Consider the following 21,770-nt stretch of genomic DNA (forward strand, 5'->3'; position numbering starts at 1 on the left):
TCAGCCATCCCTCCAATTGCTTCTCACTGCTGTGGACATTGTCTTTGTCCTTCAGTGACTCATTATACCACTTTCTCAGACACTTGATGGGATTGGCCTTGATGGATGGTGGATGGATGGAAGCTCCTAGACTTTCTTGGCTTGATTGTCATCCTAGACCAGGATGAAACCTCATCAAGCTTGTTTCAGACCCATCATGCCTGCACATGGGCGGTGGGGGACATGTAATCTGCTCTCATGAGAAGGTTCATGCCCGTAATGAATAGCATGGGGACGACACATACGGTACCAATCCCTCTCTCAAGGTGCGCCAGACTACTCTGCCGATTTCTGGATTGACTTGCAGAAGTAGACTGTTATTGGGTTCACTACACGTTACCTTGAGGATTGTTCCATTTCGGTCTTCAAAATACTGAATGAGGTTGCTGCGTTTTCTTCCCAACGATTTTTAGCCAATCCTCATTTGTAAAATGTATTTACTTTCCAGTTGCCAAAAAATGTGCCTGAGAATGCTATGTCACATCAATGTACTTTCCAAAAGGAAAAAAAAATAGCCCATTGTAAGGAGGGCAGGCTTGAAGACGTAGTCAGCCAGTGCAAGACTGGTTGCTAGACAACAATCTGCAACACCAGTCAGATGTTAATCTGTAGACAGACACCCAAAGATGTGGCACGTCAGTATGCTAGACGTGAAAAATGCCCCTTGTGTGTAGCATGTTGAAATGAGACAAAGGCTGATAAAACTTTTCCGTCGGTCCTTCACGCTCAGCCCTGGATAAGCATCAGTTGGAGACATTCATTACCCGACTGATTTCATTTTCCATTAAGTAACACTAAAATAGACGAGGGCTACCTTTGGGGGTCCAAATGCTCAATTTCAGTAAAGTGAAAATTCTCTATTTTGCACGGGAACAACTGAGCCAATGGGAACGAGAGCGGGCTAACTAAATTTTTGCTATTTTTAAGTTAATTGCAGAAATAGAGAAACTGCATCTTTGTCAGATTAATGCTGCACGGTCTAAATTAAGGTAAATTCCAATTTTTAAGTACATGGAGCAGTCCATTTTTGAATTTAGCACTATCCCTGATTCATCAGTCAACTCCCATTCCCAAAATGTCCGTGCCCATGAGACCAGGATTCGCCTCTTGCAAAATTATCCCAGAAAATTAGCTTCAGAGATTAATTTACAACTCAGAAAGAATGTAGTGCTTCAAATTGGGTGCCAGTGGATCTGCATGTTCGTCGACGCTATGCTATTTATTGGCTTTTATTTTGAACTGAATCTGTTTATCTCGATGGGCCATTAAAAAAAAAACATCTTCGTAGAAAAAAGTCAATAAAACAATATTACCACTGCAACAAATTTCATTTCATGAAGTATTTATAGAATTGACAGATGATTGGAGTTGGACCACTACTGCACTCAACTTTTTAAAATCTTAGGTTGTTTGCTTTTCTCTTTCAGGTAACCTCAATGATACTGACTGGGATCCAATCTAAGACACTGAAGATGAAGACAGTTCTTCAGTTGTGGATAAAAGTGCAAATAATATGATCCAATATGAATATCCATTATGAGCCCATTCCAAAATCTGAGGGAAACCACAATTTCTGTACAAAGAAGAAGTAATCATTGCCATATTAATCACCAAGATAAAACTTTCAATCTTGCTTCTGCAAAACAGACAAAATGGAAATAACAGAAATAATCTAATATGAATAAGTTTTATCTTATCCACAAATGCCCAAGGATATGTTTACCTGTTCATAAAACATACATTTTAAACAACTAGTCTTGAATTTCAATTGTCAAGCAAAGTGTGAAAAGAAGTTAACCATTTTCAAGAGAGAAACGTTCTGTACCACGCTATATAATTTCTTAATTGACAAATGAATTAGTTTATAAAGATTTATGATTCAAAAAATTGGAATGAAAAAAAACTTTCACAAAATTGAGAATTCATACATTTTGTAAATTTTTTTATGTATAAAACAATTTGTTTTTAAAATATACATTTTAATTAAAATATAAAAAATGAAAATATGAACAAGTTTTGCCCCCTGCAAAAAAATTAAACATCTATAAAATTTTTTTTATATAATTATAACTTTGAATTAAACGTTAGGATAGTGGGTGTAATAAATATTTTTAGACAAAATTCAAGAACATTTAAGAAATGTAATGGAAGAAAAAAAAAAAGAGAATTTGTGCTCCAAAATCAATTCTTAATTATTTGAATATCCCCGGTAAGTAACCTTTGCCCCAAATTCTCTCTTTAAAATAATTTCAATGTAAGGGAGGGGTAATACGTGGGGTATTTCTGGCTTGCACCGCCACGCTCCAAAGTCCGACGTCATGGAGTGCATGCCTCCACGGATAACAATGATAACAATGGCACTCTTCCATCAACCCCTATGACAAATGGACAAGACAAAAATGTCTCAAAGAAAGAAAAAAAAAAAAAAGTTCCACTGATAAGACACTCCTTGACAAATGTGTTTTCCTCCAAGGGTCCCATTTCTGTCACCACCTGCAGTCTCTTTGTATTTCCCAAATGCGAATTTGACACTAAAACAATAAAAATTACATTTATGTGTTTAATCCTCTAATTTATTTTTAGTAGACATTATGTATGTGTTGTTTTGCTGAGTGGATTCCCGTTTCTTTCACCAATTGTCATGTCGTACTTTTTCCCAAATGCAAATTTTACACTAAATCAGTAAACGTTATATTGATGCATCCTGTTATTACTTTTTAGTAGTCATTATGTACAGTATGTGTTGTTTTACTGCGTGGGTTCCCATTTCTCTCGTCCAAAATGCAAAAGCATGCCATGTGAGTGTAATTTCCTAATGTCAATTCAACAGTAAAACAATAAATATTACATTTATATGTTTAATTTTGTAAAAACAATTTTTAGTAATCAATATGTACTGTAAGTGTGATGTTTGGCTTCCCATTTCTGTGGCCAACTGTTATGTCAGTATACGTGTTTCACAAATGAAAATTTCTCAATGCAAATTCAACAGTAAAACAAAAAATATTTATTTAATTTAGACATATTACTTTTTTGACCCTACAGACATTGCTTTGTTTCTTATTATCATAATTCCTGTAACAAATCGGCCTGTTTGCAAACTGGTTTATCTTTGTTTTCTTTGTATTTCTTCAAGAGGCCGGTGCTTAATTTGCACCCTAAAACTCCCCATCGTTAGCAAAACTTGAACTGTTGCAACACAAACCCCCAAAAATATTTTCCCAGGTTTTGAATAAAAATGTCGCCGAGTTGGTTTACGTCAGTGGAATTCTTCCGTTGTTGTCTTGGGAAGGGTTCTCCACAAAGAAATAACAGTGGTTTGGGCAGTTTTGTTTCTTTTGTTTTCTCTGTCAGCATCACTCCATGCCATCAAACCTTTTGCACAATTTATGAGGCACGTCACCTTCCTCCCTATATATACTTGTACACACAAACGCACGCGACCGCATTAAGGATGAGGAACCCGACGGGGCGGATAAAACCACACACATCTGTTTAATCATGCATATGTAAAAAGACAAAACAAAAACAAAAAAAGACAAACAGGTCGAGGTAAGTGCTTTTTAAGTTTCAAGCTAATATAATATATTTTCCTTTTTTTTGTAAATGTAGCAAAAATTGGTATGATTAAAAAATATTTTACATATTTGTTTTCCTTATATCATTATATGAAAACCACAATTACGTTTTGTGATTTTTTTATTTAAATCTTTTTCAGATATTTTTTTAATATCTGATTGGAGAGAGGTAAGTGCATTTTTTTTTATTTTTACATTGAAAAGTTAGTTAAAATGTTATTATTGATAAGCCACAATTAATTTTTTTTTTTTTTTTCAGTTTGATTTGTCAGATTTTTTTTAAATCGCTGACTGGGTAGAGGTAAGTGCATTTCACATACTTTACTAAGACAATTTTAATCAAATCTAATCATCTATCAAGCCGTGATTGTAAAACAGAAGAATTAGAGAAACAAAAAAATGCGATACAGTATAAATTAATAATACAACAGATATTCATAAAAGCAATGAGGGAAGCAGTGCACCATCAACACTGTGTCTAGTGGGGATGGGGTGCTGCTGACCTCGACTCGGGACATTGTAAGTCGGTGGGGAGAATACTTCGAAGACCTCCTCAATTCCACCGACACGCCTTCCCATGAGGGAGCAGAGTCTGGGTTCTCTGAGGCGGGATGTCCTATCTCTAGGGTTGAGGTCACAGAGGTGGTTAAAAAGCTTCTCGGTGGCAGGAGGGTGGATGAGATTCGCCCGGAGTTCCTCAATGCTCTGGATGTTGTAGGGCTGTCCTGGTTAACATGCCTCTGCAACATCGCAAGGACATCGGGGATATTGCATCTGGATTGGCAGACTGGGGTGGTGGTCCCCCTTTTTAAGAAGGGGGACCGGAGGGTGTGTTCCAACTACAGGGGGATCACACTCCTCGGCCTCCCTGGTAAGGTCTATTCAGGGGTGCTGGAGAGGAGGGTCTGTCGAATCTCAGATTCAGGAGGAGCAGTGTGGTTTTCGTCCTGGCCGTGGAACAGTGGACCAGCTCTACACCCTCGGCAGGGTCCTCGAGGGTGCATGGGAGTTCGCCCAACCAGTCTACATGTGTTTTGTGGACTTGGAGAAGGCGTTCGACCCTGTACGACCGGAGTCAGAGTTTGGTCCGCATATCCGGCAGTAAGTCGGACTCGTTTCCGGTGAGGGTTGGACTCCGCCAAGGCTGCCCTTCGTCACCGATTCTGTTCATAACTTTTACGGACAGAATTTATTGGCACAGCCGAGGCGTAGATGGGGTCCGGTTTGGTGGCCTCAGTGTTGCATCTCTGCTTTTTGCAGATGATGTGGTTCTGTTGGCTTCATCAAGCCGTGACCTCCAACTTTCACTGGAGCAGTTCGCAGCTGAGTGTGAAGCGGCTGGGATGAGAATCAGCACCTCCAAATCTGAGACCATGGTCCTCAGTCGGAAAAGGTGGCGTGCCCTCTCCAGGTCGGGGATGAGATCCTGCCCCAAGTGGAGGAGTTCAAGTATCTTGGGGTCTTGTTCACGAGTGAGGGAAGAATGGTACGGGAGATCGACAGGCGGATCGGTGCAGCGTCTGCAGTGATGCGGACTTTGTATCGATTCGTTGTGGTAAAGAAGGAGCTAAGCCGGAAGGCGAAGCTCTCGATTTACCGGTCGATCTACGTTCCTACCCTCACCTATGGTCACGAGCTGTGGGTCGTGACCGAAAGAACAAGATCGCGCATACAAGCGGCCGAAATGGGTTTCCTCCGCAGGGTGTCCGGGCTCTCCCTTAGAGATAGGGTGAGAAGCTCGGTCCTCCGGGAGGATCTCAGAGTAGAGTCGCTGCTCCTCCATATCGAGAGGAGCCAGATGAGGTGGCTGGGGCATCTGATTCGGATGCCTCCCGGACGCCTCCCTGGTGAGGTGTTCCGGGCACGTCCCACCGAGAGGAGACCCCGGGGACGACCCAGGACACGCTGGAGAGACAATGTCTTCTGGCTGGCCTGGGAACGCCTCGGGATCCCCCCGGAAGAGCTGGATGAAGTGGCTGGGGAGAGGGAAGTCTGGGCGTCCCTGCTAAAGCTACTGCCCCCGCGACCCGACCTCGGATAAGCGGTAGAAAATGGATGGATGGATGGATATTCATAAAATCACAATTAAAATTTGATTAAAAACATAACTGCAATGCAGTGAACCTAGAAGGAAATATTTAAGTTAAACTACAATTTGGGGTTCGGAAAATAAGATCCTTTATTGAGAAATGTGCCGGCACGGTGCACAACTGGTTAGCACTTCTGCCTCACATTTCTGGGGACCGGGGTGCAAATCCCGGCCCCGCTTGTGTGGAGTTTGCATTTTCTCCCCGTGCCTGCGTGGGTTTTCTCCGGGCACTCCGGTTTCCTCCCACGTCCCAAAAACATGCGTGGTAGGTTGATTGAAGACTCTAAATTGCCCGTAGGTGTGAATGTGATTGCGAATGGTTGTTTGTTTCTGTGTGCCCTGCGATTGGCTGGCAACCGGTTCAGGGTGTACCCCGCCACCCGCCCGAAGGTAGCTGGGATAGGCTCCAGCAGGCCACAACCCTAGCGAGGATAAGCTGTAAAGAAAATGGATGTATGGATTGAGAAATTTATAACTTGAGTCTTAATTTATCCATCCATCCATCCATCCATTTTCTGAGCCGCGTCTCCTCACCAGGGTTCCCGGCGTGCTGGAGCCTATCCCACCTGTCATCGGGCAGGAGGCAGGGGCACCCTGAACTGGTTGCCAGCCAATCGCAGGGCACATAGAAACAAACAACCATTCACACTCACATTCACACCTACAGGCAATTGAGAGTCTCCAATTAATGCATGTTTTGGGAATGTGGGAGGAAACCGGAGTGCCCGGGGAAAACCCACGCAGGCACGGGGAGAACATGCAAACTCCATACAGGCGGGGCCAGGGATTGAACCCGGGTCCTCAGAACTGTGAGGCTGACGCTCTAACCAGTCGTCCACCTTGCCACCAGTCTTAATTTACACTAATTAATTTTCTTTTTAATAAAATTGAAAATGTATTTTATTCAACTAAAAATCCCTGCAATAGAGTGGGCATTGAACAAGACTTTTCAATCAATTTGTGTAAAAACATTTTTGAAAAATTGCAATATTTTTATGTTTTTATGGTAAAAAAAAACATACAAACCCAATTCCAATGAAGTTGGGACATTGTGTTAAACATCAATAAAAACATAATACAATTATTTGCAAATCACGTTCAACCTATATTTACTGTAATTTCTTATAATGCGCATTCCCCCCCCAAAAAATTGTCAAAAGTCAATAGTGCGCATTATACATAAGTATAGGGTGGGCTTGTTGATAAATGGCTTTTGCTTTGCATCGTAGAGTTTCAAGTTGCACTTACGGATGTAGCGCCAAACTGTATGTACTGACATTGGTTTTCTGAAGTGTTCCTGAGCCTGTGTGGCGATATCCTTTACACATTGATGTCGGTTTTTGATGCAGTGCCGCCTGAGGGATCGAAGCTCACAGGCATTCAATGTTGGTTTTCGGACTTGCCGCCTACATGCAGTGATTTCTCCAGATTTTCTCAACCTTTTGATGACATTATGGACCGTAGATGATGAAATCCCTAAATTCCTTGCAATTGTACGTTGAGGAACATTCTCCTTAAGCTGTTTGAGTAGTTTCTCATGCACTTGTTCACAAAGAGGTGAACCTCGCCCCATCTTTGCTTGTGAATGACTGAGCAATTCAGGGAAGCTCCTTTTATACCCAATCATGACACCCACCTGTTCCCAATTAGCCTGTGGGATGTTCCAAACATGTTTGATGAGCATTCCTCAACTTTCTCAGTCTTTTTTGTCACTTGTCCCAGCTTTTGTGGAACATGTTACAGCCATAAAATTCTAAGTTAATGATTATTTGCTTTGTATTGTATTAAATTAAATATAGGTTGAACATGATTTGGAAATCATTGTATTCTGTTTTTATTTATGTTTAACACGTCCCAACTTCATTGGAATTGGGCTTGTATTTATTTATCATGCATCAATGGATTTTACTTTACAATATATTTTCTTTTACACACAAGTTGAATACAAACATTTATAGGATAAACAAAGACTATTGAAAAATAAATAATCAGTATAATTAAATTCAACTGTTAATATAATTGCAATATTGTGGAACATAAAAATTTAAGGAGACCAAAATTATACAATATATTAACATAAATTCAAAGTTTGGGCAAAGACAAAATTATATTCTTTACTGGGAAAACGATCACATTATGATTAATTCATACCAAAAAGCACCAGAATTTAAATCAATCAATCAATTTGTTTGATTTATTGTGCGTTCATATTTTGCAGGTTTAAGCACAGAAACAATGAGTGCTGCACCAGGGTTATCAACTTTGTTGCTGCTTTTCGGTAAATATGTCGTTTCTGTGTTATGAAGCATAAGAGTAGGAGTAGGCAACTAATCTTTCTGATCTTCACAGTTGCTCTTGTATGTAATGCACCAGAAGCGACTCTGGGAAGAACGACAGTTGTGGATGTGACAGGAAATGGGAGTGGAACAACAACCGGAGGCGCCACAATGACAGCAGGTGCCACAACAACCGGAGGTGTGACAGCAACCGGAGTAGAGACAACAACTGGAGCAGCAACAACGACCGGTGACGCAACAATGACAGGAAGTGCGAGAACAACCGAAGTTGCAACTACAACCGGAGGCCCAACAACAACCGGAGGTGCAACAACAATCAGAGGTGCCACAACAACTGCAGCAGCAACAACAACCGGAGGCACAACAATGACAGCAGGTGCCACAACAACCGGGGGTGTGTCAGGAACCACAATAGAGACAACAACTGGAGCAGCAACAACAACCGTAGGCGCAACGATGACAGCAGGTGCCACAACAACAAGAGTAGAGACAACAACTGGAGCAGCAGCAACAACCGGAGGCACAACAATGACCGCAGGTGCCACAACAACCGGAGGTGTGACAGCAACCGGAGTAGAGACAACAACTGGAGCAGCAACAACGACCGGTGACGCAACAATGACAGGAAGTGCGAGAACAACCGAAGTTGCAACTACAACCGGAGGCCCAACAACAACCGGAGGTGCAACAACAATCAGAGGTGCCACAACAACTGCAGCAGCAACAACAACCGGAGGCACAACAATGACAGCAGGTGCCACAACAACCGGGGGTGTGTCAGGAACCACAATAGAGACAACAACTGGAGCAGCAACAACAACCGTAGGCGCAACGATGACAGCAGGTGCCACAACAACAAGAGTAGAGACAACAACTGGAGCAGCAGCAACAACCGGAGGCACAACAATGACCGCAGGTGCCACAACAACCGGAGGTGTGACAGCAACCGGAGTAGAGACAACAACTGGAGCAGCAACAACGACCGGTGACGCAACAATGACAGGAAGTGCGAGAACAACCGAAGTTGCAACTACAACCGGAGGCCCAACAACAACCGGAGGTGCAACAACAATCAGAGGTGCCACAACAACTGCAGCAGCAACAACAACCGGAGGCACAACAATGACAGCAGGTGCCACAACAACCGGAGGTGTGTCAGGAACCACAATAGAGACAACAACTGGAGCAGCAACAACAACCGTAGGCGCAACGGTGACAGCAGGTGCCACAACAACCGGAGGTGTGACAGCAACCGGAGGCGTAACAACAATCACGGGTTCTATAACAACTGGAGCAGCAACAACAACCGTAGGCGCAACGATGACAGCAGGTGCCACAACAACCAGAGGTGTGACAGCAACCGGATTAGAGACAACAACTGGAGGAGCAACAACGACCGGCGACGCAACAATGACAGGAAGTGCGACAACAACTGAAGTTGCAACTACAACCAGAGGTGCAACAACAACCAGAGGTGTGACAGCAACCGGAGTAGAGACAACAACTGGAGCAGCAACAACGACCGGAGGCACAACAATGACAGCAGGTGCCACAACAACCGGAGGTGTGTCAGGAACCACAACAGAGACAACAACTGGAGCAGCAAGAACAACCGTAGGCGCAACGATGACAGCAGGTGCCACAACAACCGGAGGTGTGACAGCAACCGGAGGCGCAACAACAATCACGGGTGCTATAACAACTGGAGCAGCAACAACAACCGGAAGCACAATAATGACCGCAGGTGCCACAACAACCAGAGGTGTGACAGCAACCGGAGTAGAAACAACAACTGGAGCAGCAACAATGACCGGTGACGCAACAATGACAGGAAGTGCGAGAACAACCGAAGTTGCAACTACAACCGGAGGCCCAACAACAACCGGAGGTGCAACAACAATCAGAGGTGCCACAACAACTGCAGCAGCAACAACAACCGGAGGCACAACAATGACAGCAGGTGCCACAACAACCGGGGGTGTGTCAGGAACCACAATAGAGACAACAACTGGAGCAGCAACAACAACCGTAGGCGCAACGATGACAGCAGGTGCCACAACAACAAGAGTAGAGACAACAACTGGAGCAGCAGCAACAACCGGAGGCACAACAATGACCGCAGGTGCCACAACAACCGGAGGTGTGACAGCAACCGGAGTAGAGACAACAACTGGAGCAGCAACAACGACCGGTGACGCAACAATGACAGGAAGTGCGAGAACAACCGAAGTTGCAACTACAACCGGAGGCCCAACAACAACCGGAGGTGCAACAACAATCAGAGGTGCCACAACAACTGCAGCAGCAACAACAACCGGAGGCACAACAATGACAGCAGGTGCCACAACAACCGGGGGTGTGTCAGGAACCACAATAGAGACAACAACTGGAGCAGCAACAACAACCGTAGGCGCAACGATGACAGCAGGTGCCACAACAACAAGAGTAGAGACAACAACTGGAGCAGCAGCAACAACCGGAGGCACAACAATGACCGCAGGTGCCACAACAACCGGAGGTGTGACAGCAACCGGAGTAGAGACAACAACTGGAGCAGCAACAACGACCGGTGACGCAACAATGACAGGAAGTGCGAGAACAACCGAAGTTGCAACTACAACCGGAGGCCCAACAACAACCGGAGGTGCAACAACAATCAGAGGTGCCACAACAACTGCAGCAGCAACAACAACCGGAGGCACAACAATGACAGCAGGTGCCACAACAACCGGAGGTGTGTCAGGAACCACAATAGAGACAACAACTGGAGCAGCAACAACAACCGTAGGCGCAACGGTGACAGCAGGTGCCACAACAACCGGAGGTGTGACAGCAACCGGAGGCGTAACAACAATCACGGGTTCTATAACAACTGGAGCAGCAACAACAACCGTAGGCGCAACGATGACAGCAGGTGCCACAACAACCAGAGGTGTGACAGCAACCGGATTAGAGACAACAACTGGAGGAGCAACAACGACCGGCGACGCAACAATGACAGGAAGTGCGACAACAACTGAAGTTGCAACTACAACCAGAGGTGCAACAACAACCAGAGGTGTGACAGCAACCGGAGTAGAGACAACAACTGGAGCAGCAACAACGACCGGAGGCACAACAATGACAGCAGGTGCCACAACAACCGGAGGTGTGTCAGGAACCACAACAGAGACAACAACTGGAGCAGCAAGAACAACCGTAGGCGCAACGATGACAGCAGGTGCCACAACAACCGGAGGTGTGACAGCAACCGGAGGCGCAACAACAATCACGGGTGCTATAACAACTGGAGCAGCAACAACAACCGGAAGCACAATAATGACCGCAGGTGCCACAACAACCAGAGGTGTGACAGCAACCGGAGTAGAAACAACAACTGGAGCAGCAACAATGACCGGTGACGCAACAATGACAGGAAGTGCGAGAACAACCGAAGTTGCAACTACAACCGGAGGCCCAACAACAACCGGAGGTGCCACAACAACTGCAGCAGCAACAACAACCGGAGGCACAACAATGACAGCAGGTGCCACAACAACCGGAGGTGTGTCAGGAACCACAATAGAGACAACAACTGGAGCAGCAACAACAACCGTAGGCGCAACGATGACAGCAGGTGCCACAACAACCGGAGGTGTGACAGCAACCGGAGGCGTAACAACAATCACGGGTGCTATAACAACTGGAGGTGCCACAACAACCAGAGGTGTGACAGCAACCAGAGTAGAGACAACAACTGGAGCAGCAACAATGACCGGAGGCACAACAATGACAGCAGGTGCCACAACAACCGGAGGTGTGACAGCAACCGGAGGCGTAACAACAATCACGGGTTCTATAACAACTGGAGCAGCAACAACAACCGTAGGCGCAACGATGACAGCAGGTGCCACAACAACCGGAGGTGTGACAGCAACCGGAGGCGTAACAACAATCACGGGTGCTATAACAACTGGAGCAGCAACAACAACCGGAAGCACAACAATGACCGCAGGTGCCACAACAACCAGAGGTGTGACAGCAACCGGAGTAAAGACAACAACTGGAGCAGCAACAACGACCGTAGGCACAACGATGACAGTAGGTGCCACAACAACCGGAGGTGTGACAGCAACCGGAGGCGTAACAACAATCACGGGTTCTATAACAACTGGAGCAGCAACAACAACCGTAGGCGCAACAATGACAGCAGGTGCCACAACAACCAGAGGTGTGACAGCAACCGGAGTAGAGACAACAACTGGAGCAGCAACAACGACCGGAGGCACAACAATGACAGCAGGTGCCACAACAACCGGAGGTGTGTCAGGAACCACAATAGAGACAACAACTGGAGCAGCAACAACAACCGTAGGCGCAACGATGACAGCAGGTGCCACAACAACCGGAGGTGTGACAGCAACCGGAGGCGTAACAACAATCACGGGTTCTATAACAACTGGAGCAGCAACAACAACCGTAGGCGCAACGATGACAGCAGGTGCCACAACAACCGGAGGTGTGACAGCAACCGGAGGCGTAACAACAATCACGGGTGCTATAACAACTGGAGCAGCAACAACAACCGGACGCACAACAATGACCGCAGGTGCCACAACAACCAGAGGTGTGACGGCAACCGGAGTAGAGACAACAACTGGAGCAGCAACAACGACCGGCGACGCAACAATGACAGGAAGTGCGACAACAACTGAAGTTGCAACTACAACCAGAGGTGCAACAACAACCAGAGGTGTGACAGCAACCGGAGTAGAGACAACAACTGGAGCAGCAACAACGACCGGAGGCACAACAATGACAGCAGGTGCCACAACAACCAGAGGTGTGTCAGGAACCACAACAGAGACAACAACTGGAGCAGCAACAACAACCGTAGGCGCAACGATGACAGCAGGTGCCACAACAACCGGAGGTGTGACAGCAACCGGAGGCGCAACAACAATCACGGGTGCTATAACAACTGGAGCAGCAACAACAACCGGAAGCACAATAATGACCGCAGGTGCCACAACAACCAGAGGTGTGACAGCAACCGGAGTAGAAACAACAACTGGAGCAGCAACAACGACCGGTGACGCAACAATGACAGGAAGTGCGAGAACAACCGAAGTTGCAACAACAACCAGAGGCCCAACAACAACCGGAGGTGCAACAACAACTGCAGCAGCAACAACAACCGGAGGCACAACAATGACAGCAGGTGCCACAACAACCGGAGGTGTGTCAGGAACAACAATAGAGACAACAACTGGAGCAGCAACAACAACCGTAGGCGCAACAATGACACCAGGTGCCACAACAACTGGAGGCGCAACAACAGCCAGAGATTCAACAACAACCAGAGACATGACAACGACTGGAATAGATACAACAACTGGAGGTGCAACAACAATCAGAGGTGCCACAACAACTGGAGCAGCAACAACAACCGGAGGCACAACAATGACAGCAGGTGCCACAACAACTGGAGGCGCAACAACAGCCAGAGATTCAACAACAACCAGAGGTGCGACATCAACCGGAGTAGCAACAACAACTGCAGGTTCAAACACAACAGAAGGCTCAACGACAACCATAGTAGCAACAACAACCAGAGGTGTGACAGCAACTGGCGAAACAGTAGTAAACGTAACCACTCTAATAACGACATCCACAACAAAAGCAACAACTACCACCACTACCCTTGCACCCCCACCGGTGGTTGTTGTTGTTGTTGTAGCAGTAGTGTTGGAACCATACGTACCAGAACTGGCAAACCCCAGCAGTCCACAATTCATTGTTCTCGCTCAAAGAATCTTCGTAGTGGTGAGTACAATTTTGATTTGGTGTTTCATTGTTTAGTGTAACTGGAGCTAACAATTGTGTTCTTGCCACAGTACGACGCCATATACAGAAGGAGGTACAGAGCCTACAGCCGCTGTATCGTCAGAGGCTTCAGGTAACATCGTCTTGGAAGCGATGCGGATGTCCTCACGAAACAATCTCAGTAATATGTTGCTAACGCAGGCCTGCAGCAGACCGGACGCGAATGGAAAACATTGAGGCTGAAGTGGACATCGAGTTTGACAACACCACCACGCCAGGAGAAACAATTCCCAGTGCAGACGCCGTGGCCACTACGTTACAAGAGGAAGTGTCCAACCCCAACAGCACCATCAACCTCACCATTGACAACGATTCCATAGAAGCCAATGGTAAGCTACCATTCATCCCATCCAGACCCACTTCTGAATTCATCCACTAAATGGCCCCAATTGATATTTACAGAGAAAAACACGACAACCGTCACACCGATGACAAGCACTGCCACTGCCGAGGCACTCACAACAATAAATCTAGTAGCAACAAGCAAAGGTCCGACACCAACTGCAGGTTCAAACGCAACAGGAGGCGTAACAACAACAACCGTAGTAGCAACAACCAAAGGGGCAACAACAACTGGCGAAACAGTAGTAAACGTAACCACTCTATCAACGACATCCACAACTACAGCAACAACTACCACCACTACCCTTGCACCCCCACCGGTGGTTGTTGTTGTTGTTGTTGTAGCAGTAGTGTTGGAACCATACGTACCAGAACTGGCAAACCCCAGCAGTCCACAATTCATTGTTCTCGCTCAAAGAATCTTCGTAGTGGTGAGTACAATTTTGGTTTGGTGTTTCGTTGTTTAGTGTAACTGGAGCTAACAATTGTGTTCTCGCCACAGTACGACGCCATATACAGAAGGAGGTACAGAGCCTACAGCCGCTGTATCGTCAGAGGCTTCAGGTAACATCGTCTTGGAAGCGATGCGGATGTCCTCACGAAACAATCTCAGTAATATGTTGCTAACGCAGGCCTGCAGCAGACCGGACGCGAATGGAAAACATTGAGGCTGAAGTGGACATCGTGTTTGACAACACCACCACGCCAGGAGAAACAATTCCCAGTGCAGATGCCGTGGCCACTACGTTACAAGAGGAAGTGTCCAACCCAAACAACTTGATCCTCGCCATTGACCCACAGTCCATAAGAGCCTTTGGTAAGCTACGATACGTCCCGTCCGCATCCACTTCTGAATTCGTCTGCTAAATGTCCCCCGATTGATGTTTTCAGTGAAAAACACGACAACCACCACTGAGGCGCTTACAACGCGCCGGGTGACGTTCCGATCGGCGGGAGAGGAGTTCACCACAGACTTTTTAAATTCATTTTCCGCAGCATTTATCAGTCGAGCCTCCACGATCAAGACAACGGTAAATCTTTTTAAACCGAAAGATTAACACCCCGTAAGTGTGGTGTTAATGTAACCAATATATGTGTGTGTGTGTGTGTGTGTGTATATATATATATATATATATATATATATATATATATATATATATATATATATAAAATATTTTTTTCAAAATGCTGTAAAACGCCGACACTTCTCTCATAAAATGCCAACATTTGTCTCGTATTTCACTATTGTGGTAACACTTCGTCTTTAAATGTACCAAATTTTGAAAATTTTCTTGAAAAATGACGATTTTCTTGTAAAATCCGACATTTTTCTTGGAAAATGACACTGTCCATCTCGTAGTATTTCACCACAGTAGTGGTAACATTACAACTTTAATTGTGCAAAAGTATGACGACGCTCATTCCTGTCCCGATATTTTCCTTTAAAATGCTGACATTTGTCTTGTGAAATTACAGTTTTTCACCAGTCATACTATTATATCTTTAAATGTGCCAGATTAAAAAATATATCATAAAATACCAAAATTTGTCTCGTATTTCATCATAGTAGTAACATTACAACTTGGAAATTTGAAAAATTACACTTGTATTTTGAAATTAAAACATTTGTTACTTGCTCACATTTAAAAAAAAACAAAAAAAAAAACATTAGTTCATCAGTATTAAATGGGCAAAATGACCAAACTTATCTTGAAAAATGCTAACATTCCGTCTCGTACTTCACCAGTGTGGTGACATTACTACTTCCATCGCAACAAATTACATTTTTCTTGTGAAATGACAAACATTCGTCTCATATTTCACATGAACTGTGGTAACTCTTGTACAAAGTCATAAAAAAAATTGACATTTTTCTATTTTTTTTTTAATTGTGAAATGCCAATACTCCTTTTCTTGTAAAACGCCAACATTTGCCCCGTCGTATTTCATCAGTGTTTTAGTTGTGTTGCGACTTTATTCTTTGCTTGTATTTCCGCAGCTTGAACCTTTCTACCGAATCGCATTCACTTCATTCCGCACCTTGACCGTGGTTTCGTTCAGGTCAGTTGTCGTTTAAGTCACTGATGACAATGACGATAATAATTACATGAATACAAAGGGTAAAAAAAAATTTTCCCCCCCATTTGGCAGTAATGGCTCCATCCTTAACAACATGGACCTGGCGTTTGTGTCCAGCTCCGTTCCCAACAACAGCGCCATCGTGAGCGTTTTGGTGAACGTCGCCCCCAACATCACGGCCTTCAACGTGGACATCTCGTTCATTTTTGTGGACGGCGCGCGTAAGTTATTCAAAAAAGTGTCCCATTTCCAGTTGGGGTTAATTCAATAAATGACTTTACTTACATTTACTTTATTTTTATTTCTTTTTTCTAGAAGTTTCAAGTGGAGCGAGCCACAAAACGACACTCATCAGCGCATCCTGCCTGGTACTGTTGTCATGGTTACTGGCAAACCAGCAATAATTCTGCCTTTTTCATGTCTGCATCTGAGGATAAATAAGCCAATATATGACATGTACTGTTTTTTTAATATCATGATTAACAGAAGCGCATGTGGTAACATTACGACTTTAATTGTACAAAATTACGACATTAACCTTCTAAAATGCCAACATTAGCTTTGTAAAATGATAACAATTCATCTTGTAGTATTTCACTTTTGTGGCAGGAACAAGACTGTGCATAATTTCGATTTTCTTTTGTCAAAAAACAATTAAAAATTTAAAAACATTTGTCTCGTATTTCACCAGTCTGTTAGCTTTGCAACTTTTTAAAGTGGCAAATTATGAAATTTTCTTGTAAAATCCCAACATTTGTCTCACATTTCAATAGTTTGGTAGCATTACGACTTTAAATGTGAAAATGATGATATTTTTCTCTTACAATGACTCCTCCCCGCCCACCCCCCCCTTGTTAAATACCAACATTTAACTTGTACTGTGCTATATTATTACATTTTCCTTGTCAGCAGGCTGGTAGCATTACAACATGAAATGCGCCAAATTCAGGAAGTTTTCTTGTCTAATAACATTCTTTTCATAGGCTACGGTGGAATTGTGGTAACGTAACAATTAAAATATGATGACCTCACTGTCCTAAAATGGGCAACATTTTATCCTAAAATAGCATCACAGTTCTTATAAAATGACAACAGTGTACATAGATGGCTAAAACCTCTTTGATGCATTAACACCTTTACAAACTGTTAAATTATTACATTGTACTTGTATTGTTTTGATGACAATAAAACAACATTGCATTCAAGCACCTGTTATTTCCTTGTTACATTCCACCCACACGCAGTTGATATATACAAACAGATTGTTTTCGAAACACCTAAGCCGGCGGATTGCTAGTGAACCGGTATAACTTGTGGAAAACAAAATAAAACACGTCGGGAATTTGCGTCCGAAGGACAGAACCATCCTCCATTTTCAGTGTTATTTAAGATGGAGCATGTAGTGGTCAAGCTGAGTCAAATACACGACTCCACATTTGTCTGTGTTTCAGACAAATATAAAAAAAAAAAAAGAAAGAGGAGGTCCATCCTTTTTTTTTTTAAGACAGAAAGAATAAAGTTGTGATGAAGTTTCTCAGTTCAACATTTTTCTCACAGTATTGCGACTTTATTCTCCTAAAATGTGAATGACATTTCTATCCTAAAATTACAACTTTTTGCCTTGTAAAATTGCAAATTTACAGTATTCTTCTAAAATGATAACTGTTCAGCGCAGAAAACATATTGAACGTGTTGACTTGTACGATTATTATATTATTCTCGATCTTGTCAAATTTGTAATTTTTTTTTAATTGCAATGTTACGACTTACTAAAGTGGAACTTTTTTTCTGCTAACTCTCAATATTATGACTTAATTCTCAGCGATTTAGGAGTTCGCGCTCAAGAAGCGTTTACATTTTCTCTTAAACTTGTGACTTGAAAACTTTGTCAATTTTCTACCTAACAAAGAAAATGCATTCAAAAGAGTATTCAAACAATGATCCAGTCGGCATGATCTTACAGCTGTGCAGCAAAATGCTGAACCAAATTTCCATTTACATTTTTTTCCTACAGCACGTAGAAAACCATTTTTTTTCACAACAAAATGTTGTAAAGTCATTTTTCATTGTAATTTAATCCTGTAATATAACAACTTTTTTCTTTAATATGACAACTTGATTCTTATTGAATTACGTCTTCACTCTCAAAAGCGATTCCTTGTTTCACTTAAACTTGTGACTTTACATCTTTTCACTTGTAAAAAAACAATGCAGAAAATAGGACAAAAAAAAGATGACAATTGCAAGCACTCTGGGTGCTTGCAATTGTCATCTTTTTTTTCACCTCTGAAGCATATTGAAAAACAGTTTTTGCAGATTTTTTATTTTTTATAAATTATTTTTTTCTGATACTTTTGTCTTGAAAAATGACAACTTTCTTTAATTATGTTAAATTACAACTTCACTCTCGGGTAACAATGACTTATTTTCTCAAAATGGTAACTTGGTAACTTTTCTGATGTAAAAATGGTGAAATTTTTTGAATTGAGGAAAATACAATTGATACAAATAATAATATCGTAATCGCGTATCCACTCTGCATGGTCTTACTTCCTCCAAACCAGAGTGCTTGCACCGAGATAAGTTTTTGTTTGTTTTCGGAACCAATTTTTCTTTTCCTTTCATTTGATTTTTCTCATGTGTCATGATAAAAACACTTTCTATCATGACCTTGCATCAACAAATACCCTCATCCTCAGAGTCACATTTTGATTGACAGGTAATCTCAGGCGGGAGTAATAAATTGTATTGTCGAACAAAAAGAAGGGAGGAAACCACGGTGCATCGAGCCAAGATGCTGTCATGTTGAGGGCTGCATTTCATTAATGGATTAAGAGTGACATTTCTGAAAGATGTCTCATGGCTGCCGCATAACTTTATAAAAAAGGCTTCCATGTCCAAAAGGCGAACCACAAAAGGACGACAGGCTCGTGGCATCATCCACCTCAGCAGGATTCATCTCGAGAAAGAGTCATTTCACTTTCTTCTAGTTTGGGTAAGTTGAGGCTTTTATGCTTCAGTGTGCTGCAAAGTACTGTACATTTATGCAAATGAAACGATTTACTGAACTGTATATACCATCACAAATTATGTCGATGAATGCAGAAATATAATCCAAGGTTATGCGGGATATGTTATATAAAAAAAAGGACATCAGTCGTCTCGATTCCATACATCATGCATTTGTTTCTATGGATACGATTATTATTCAAATGATAATATAAATACATTTTGTATTTCAAATAATATGTATGTACCGTACAGGCTGAAAACTGTATCTGTATTTACACTTTGAATAAGTGGAAACATTTTTGAAGGAATATGAATTTTTGTTAAAATGACTTCATTTTGGAGGAAAATTTCATTTTTATTACATTTTCTGGGGGAGTTTTTGTACATTGAAATGTTTTTCAAGTAAATTTTAATGTTTTGAGAGCCTTGTGATATTATTGTATATTAAGATTAATTCCTGGAAAACGTTTTTTTGTCAGTACTACTTTTTGAAATAAAATTTGCCTTTGAGGTGGAATTCTTTCTTAACATTTGGAATTTGCAAGTATTTTGTTGAGAATTTATTAGAGTTGGGATTTTTTTTTTAAATTTTAAGATTTCTTTAAGGCATTTTTTGACTGAATATTTGAGCAAATCATGAACATTTTGAGAGAAATAATGTTTTTACTATTTTTTAATGTTCTCAGTGAACTTGAGAATTTAGTGAAGAAAAAGTCCAACTGAACCCACAGAAAACTCTTGACGCTCGCGACTGTTGGAATGGAATCTATTCATTCAATTATTTTGCAGGGGCAAGAGGGGACGCTATGGATGCTGGGACGATTGCAGTCCTTCTAGGTGAGTACATAAACATGACATGACATGTCTTCTGAGACGAGTGAATGACTTCAGAAGTATATCCCATTATTTTCAAACCGTAGCGACCATGGCATTTGACATGTCCTTTGGTGGATATGTACTACGAAATGAAAACCGAACAACCGTGAACGTGCCTCTTGTGATGACCTTGGAGGAAGCTTTTGTGGAAGAGTTAAACAATGGTAGCAGTGAACAACACAAAAGTCTTGAAGCACAAGTGGTATCAATGGTGCGTACAATTTAACACGGCAAGAAACTGGTTTTCTGACTTATTAGTGACTAAACCTATTCTTCTTACAGTGTGACTTCATCTATATCAAAGAATTTAGAAATAATTTCATTAAAACCACCTTCATTGGATTTAGGTAATATTTTCTAAATGATTCCGTGTGTTGAACATTTCAAATGATGGCCTTTTTTTTTTTTTCTTTCATTTCGAAGTCCAAAAATGGGAAACACGCAAGTGGAAGTGGCACTGAAGTTCAGCAATACATCGTCTGATCAACTCCCAAAAGACGATGTAGTTGTAAACATATTGCTACAAGTTGTGAATAGTACAAGCAACCCTTTCAAATTCACTGTTGTTCGAGAAACGGCAAAAGTAATTTGTGAGTAAAGATTTCAAAAATTCCATCATGTCACGTGAGGTCTCAAGAACATAACTAACAACTTAATTTGTGGTCCATTTGCGATTTCCAGCACCTGAAGAATCAACAACTAGTGGACCGATAACAACTTCGGTAATCTCAATTCCCTTACCAGTTGTGTCTCTTGGAGCCACTCTGGTGGAACCTTTTGTGGAAGAATTGAACAATCGCAGCAGTGAACAATACAAAGAACTTGAAACAAGAGTGGTTTCAATGGTGTGTACAAGCATTTGAACTCTCAGAATCTGCTGAATATTTCACAAAATATGTTTCTAAACTGATTCTTCTTGCAGTGTGACTTCATCTTCTTCCAAGCGTTTGGTTCCGTTTTCTTCCGCACTATTGTCATTGGATTCATGTAAGATTTCAAGTATATGAAATACATATCTCAATTTACATAATCCACAATTAAAATTAAGGATATTCTGGTTATTGAAGGCCTCAAACGGGAAATACGCAAGTCGAAGTGGAACTGGAGTTCAACAATTCAGTACCAGTTGACGAGATCCCACAAACCGATGTGGCCATAGACGTATTGGTTCAAGCTGTGGCTAGTGGCAACAACACTTTCAACCTCACTGTCGATCCAGACTCAATTGTAGCCATTTGTAAGTAACAACATTTTGTCCAGCAGACATCAACTGATCATCATATTATTTCATACACATTCAAATCCATTTCAAGTGATTTCTGGCGTTCCTCAGGATTCAGTCCATGGGCCTCTTTTGTTCATAACCGACTTCTCGGTCTGATAGACTTAAAACGTTCTGATCATTTATTGTTAATTTTTCATATATTAATTTTTAGATAGCAGACAATCCACCTGTAATGTGATTTTCTGAATTAATATTGATCCATTCCTTTCCATTTTATTCCTCTGAAACACCAAAAGCATTCACAACCACCCAAGGACCAACATCATCCCTTGGCTTAACAACAACCGCAAGTGGCTTAACATCAGCAA

The 21,770-nt window shown here is 42.5% G+C and overlaps 1 protein-coding gene and 1 long non-coding RNA gene across 5 annotated transcripts; both read left to right on the plus strand.

Moving 5' to 3' along the window:
* The first annotated feature begins 3,486 nt into the window (after window positions 1-3,486).
* LOC133397738 (mucin-22-like) lies at window positions 3,487-17,494 on the plus strand. Of its 4 annotated transcripts, none has more exons than XM_061668993.1 (15): window positions 3,487-3,591; window positions 3,758-3,786; window positions 3,877-3,918; window positions 7,925-7,984; window positions 8,056-12,285; window positions 12,376-13,808; window positions 13,880-13,941; window positions 14,010-14,197; window positions 14,271-14,641; window positions 14,713-14,774; window positions 14,843-15,027; window positions 15,102-15,241; window positions 16,210-16,271; window positions 16,362-16,510; window positions 16,605-17,494. In XM_061668993.1, exons 4-15 carry the CDS (start codon window positions 7,942-7,944, stop codon window positions 16,691-16,693), a joined length of 7,014 nt encoding a protein of 2,337 aa, XP_061524977.1. In that variant the 5' UTR covers window positions 3,487-3,591; window positions 3,758-3,786; window positions 3,877-3,918; window positions 7,925-7,941; the 3' UTR covers window positions 16,694-17,494. The 4 variants fall into 4 exon arrangements, with proteins under 4 accessions (XP_061524977.1, XP_061524979.1, XP_061524978.1 ...); XM_061668995.1 differs by having other exon boundaries at window positions 8,056-10,431; window positions 10,810-13,808; XM_061668994.1 differs by having other exon boundaries at window positions 8,056-8,847; window positions 9,226-13,808.
* A 1,711-nt stretch (window positions 17,495-19,205) lies between these two features.
* Window positions 19,206-20,918, plus strand: LOC133397552 (uncharacterized). The gene is made up of 6 exons (XR_009767652.1): window positions 19,206-19,284; window positions 20,091-20,138; window positions 20,222-20,388; window positions 20,460-20,524; window positions 20,601-20,767; window positions 20,859-20,918. It is a non-coding gene; the product is annotated as an uncharacterized LOC133397552 (long non-coding RNA).
* Window positions 20,919-21,770: the final 852 nt, after the last annotated feature.

The sequence above is a fragment of the Phycodurus eques genome, chromosome 23 (genome assembly GCF_024500275.1).
Source record: "Phycodurus eques isolate BA_2022a chromosome 23, UOR_Pequ_1.1, whole genome shotgun sequence".
Lineage (NCBI taxonomy): Eukaryota > Metazoa > Chordata > Actinopteri > Syngnathiformes > Syngnathidae > Phycodurus > Phycodurus eques.